At 36.2% G+C, this 3,403-nt stretch overlaps 1 protein-coding gene across 3 annotated transcripts in view; it reads right to left on the bottom strand.

The window, feature by feature from the left end:
• Positions 1-3,097, bottom strand: part of tbpl1 (TBP-like 1) — a 7,063-nt gene extending 3,966 nt beyond the window's left edge. Inside the window, exons 1-5 of one of the 3 annotated variants that reach the window (XM_032543089.1) lie at positions 2,851-2,982; positions 1,945-2,051; positions 1,439-1,679; positions 1,215-1,297; positions 824-887 (exon numbers count right to left, since the gene is read on the bottom strand). In XM_032543089.1, the coding sequence (XP_032398980.1) occupies positions 824-887; positions 1,215-1,297; positions 1,439-1,573 (282 nt within the window). In that variant the 5' untranslated portion in view covers positions 1,574-1,679; positions 1,945-2,051; positions 2,851-2,982. Of the gene's footprint in view, positions 1-823; positions 888-1,214; positions 1,298-1,438; positions 1,680-1,944; positions 2,052-2,850 lie in introns of all 3 variants that reach the window. The other 2 variants (XM_032543087.1, XM_032543090.1) reach the window with 2 other exon arrangements.
• Between the last annotated feature and the right edge of the window lie 306 nt (positions 3,098-3,403).

Here is a 3,403-nt window from a genome sequence, read left to right as displayed (position 1 = left end):
GTGAAAGTCACCTTTTCTCACAGTGATCTTCCATGTCAGAGGCCCAGTCATGTTTAAAAGAGGAGAATTGGCTTCTTACATCATGAAACATAAGGTGGTCAGATGTAATGTAATAAAGTAGATGAACAGCCTTTATGTGTTTTGCCTAATTATTTCATGTATGTCTTATTAGATCATGTTTATATATACAAAACTTGTTGTTTTTTCCTTTTGGCCATTTTTTTTTTTTATTCCAGCATTCTTGCCTAAACTCTAAGTTGTTGTCCATTACCCTATCCTCTTTAAGTCACTCTGTTTTCTGATTTGTACTTGTCTTGGGACAGTAACTTTTAAATAAAAATCAAGACATTTAAAAATTGATAAATAAAATATATTGATTATTTACTTTGAGCATCGACTCGTTCTAGAGAGAATAGAGATGCAACTAAGAATTGATTATTTTTCCCACCCTTATTACTTGAGTCAATATTTACAGACTGTTACAAATATTACTTTTTACACATTTGAAATATAGTGATATAGTGATTGTGACAAACATTTCTAAACGTTTCTGTCTAAATGAATACTACTATTTAATTAATCTTAGAATTCCCCACACAAAATTATTTCTGAAATACTCAAGACCATAAACTGTAAATGTCAGTTCCAGGTTGAATTTATATTTCCACGCACGACTTGAACCTTAACTAGACAATGTGAAATGCAAACCTTAAATCAATATAATGCATAAATAAGCCCTGTATCTGCATTGCTATTCATGTTTCAGCATGTTTTCCAAAAAGTGGCATCTGTTATGATGCTGTTTAATAACAGTTATGCTCACCTTGAAGCCCAGTTTCTGCAGAAGACGTGCTAACCTGCGAGCACCCAGCTTTGCGTCATCCTCACTGAACAAAGGAGGGGAGCAAAGAGTCAGCGTATACATACTGTATTACAGTTTTGCCCTGTTTAATAATATTAGTAATAATAATAACAATAAGGTGAGAAAAATGGTAATGCCTCTGCATTACTGGCAATTTAAAAAAATCAAAAAAAATCAGCTGAACACAACATTATTGAAACAACAGAGAAGCAAGACATCAGCAGGCAGCATTTCTTTACCATTTGGTCTTTGGCAACAGCAAGTCCATTTATTATGTGTAGTTGTAGATTTTATTTACAGACTTCTAGTCAGTTAATGGTTTGTGTGAGTGTTTCATGTACAGAGTGTCTACCTTGTTGCTCCAGTGCAGATGATTTTCCCTGAGGACCAGATTGAGGCGGTTATCTTGGGTTTACGAAGCTTCATCAGGACTTTCTAAAAAATTAAAAAAGTGGTAGAAACTGTAATGCTGCCAGCATAACCCCATATCATAATTCTAGTGAAGCTGTACATAATCAAAATAAAGGTGTAGATGTGCATATAGAATGTCCTTCCCTCTTTCTTTAATATCCTTACCCCTACTTCCGGCTTATAGATGACATTAGTTCCTTCTAAGGCAATGGTGCGCAGGTTGAGGTGGCATCTGGTCCTGAAGGTTGCCACCACATTGGTGATAATGATATCAAGTGCTTCGTCATTGCTGGAATCCATGAGGAAGTGTGTGGTGCAGCAAGAGGACCACAGGGGCTTTCTCCTCACACATTGATCATCAACGCCCCAATCACCACCATTTTATGGACGGACAGGACAAGATGAGCTGGAAGGGAAAAAAGGGCTAGGATTTGTTTGTATTTTGAAAGGTAGAGATTATAAATGTCAGTTTATGACGAAGAACATTTTCCTATTTTGATTATGTTTCACATCCACAGAAACTATGTAATTATTTTCAAAAATTCCTTTGTTTTGATTGTTTTCATGTGTCCCATTTGCACACACAGACACATGTGTGTAAATACTGTTGTTACACCTGAATAAAAATTCATTACACGGTAAAATGTTATGGAGGGAGCTTAACTTGTCACCTTACTTGCAGTAACGTTAACAACTCATCTGATTCTCAAGCTATGTGGTCCCCTTCTACTTGAAATATAGTTAGGAGAGTGACTCAAAACAGGACTCACATAGGCATCTGCAAGACATTACATTAGTAATTTAAACATATCGGAACATTATATATTTTTAAATATACTTCCACGCTATTTTAGCCATGTATTAACGTTAGCTAGCTTGCCTGCTATTGATAAAGACTGATACGTTAGCTAGCTAACGTTAACGTTACTCCCTTTTGCTACTATTAATTACCAAGCCAAACAAATGAAATTATGTATCGGAGGCTTAACGCGATATATAATGCATTTATAAATAAATAAGTGAACGCGTATGGTAAGTAAGGTATAGCTCGCAATAGTTGTCTAAAATGTAGCTAAGGTTCATTGATGTTATCGTTATTGTCATTCCAGTGTTGTAGCTATCGCATAGCAACGCAACTGGTAAGCTTGTTTAACGTTAAGGAATTGATGCTAAACTAGCTAGCTAATCTTGCCAGCCTAACAACCCCGGGTGTCAACTATTAATCGCTAACTAACGTTGATTCAGCATGACTGACTGCATTAACTGACATGTTGTTGTGGCCAGAATCCCACTGAAATGAAGGACTAAAATCAATAGTAACGACACCTCATTACTGCACAGCTAGCTAGCTAACGCTAATGTTGTGAATAAAGCTATCTGTTAGCTAGCAACAAAGAAAGTGCATAGGCAGGAGCTAGCTAGCTAGCTGATGAATGAAAAGTTATAGCTAAGATAGCTAGCAGGCTAGCTGTCTAACGTTATACTGATGACGAGGTAAGTTCCAGTGTTTCCAGGTGGGTTTGCGTGTTAATGTCAAGTGTGTGTATCTGAAATGGATGCTTTAATTGTTTAGCTACCTCTTCAGCTAGCTCAGTGCTGTAACCCCGAGACATAAACAGTCCAGTCAACGGTGGAATTTGTAGTCAAACCCCTTCCTCAACAGACTACTGACCAGCAGCGAGCAAGCCACCTTCCTGTTTCAACTTTCAAAATAAAATCTGGGTCACCTATTGAACTTCAAAATAACTACATCTTCCTTTTACAATTTTCGAATAAATATTCATATTTATAGTAACTAAAAAGCCAATGCATTTTACACTCCAGACCACAAAGCTGCATACAGATTTTCTAATATGCGAAATAGGAGCAGAACATAGGCTACAGCTGGGGCCCAGCATAAACATCATGTGCAAGTTGTGATTAAATAATTAGTTAAACATAGATTTCGTATATGAAAAACCAAATTACAAAGTAGCTATGAAAACAGGTTCAAACGTGAGCAAAAAGGTTAAGTAAGAGTTAAGTACACATTAGAGTATAATGAAAACAAAAACAAAACAATTGTATCTATTCCTGAAAAGTGATGTGTGGGACTTTTATCTTTTACTTTTTTGAAAAGTGAAGCATTGC

Source organism: Etheostoma spectabile, chromosome 18 (assembly GCF_008692095.1).
Source record: "Etheostoma spectabile isolate EspeVRDwgs_2016 chromosome 18, UIUC_Espe_1.0, whole genome shotgun sequence".
Lineage (NCBI taxonomy): Eukaryota > Metazoa > Chordata > Actinopteri > Perciformes > Percidae > Etheostoma > Etheostoma spectabile.
Note: the sequence above shows the minus strand (reverse complement) of the source record. Positions and strands in the feature narration are given on the sequence as shown.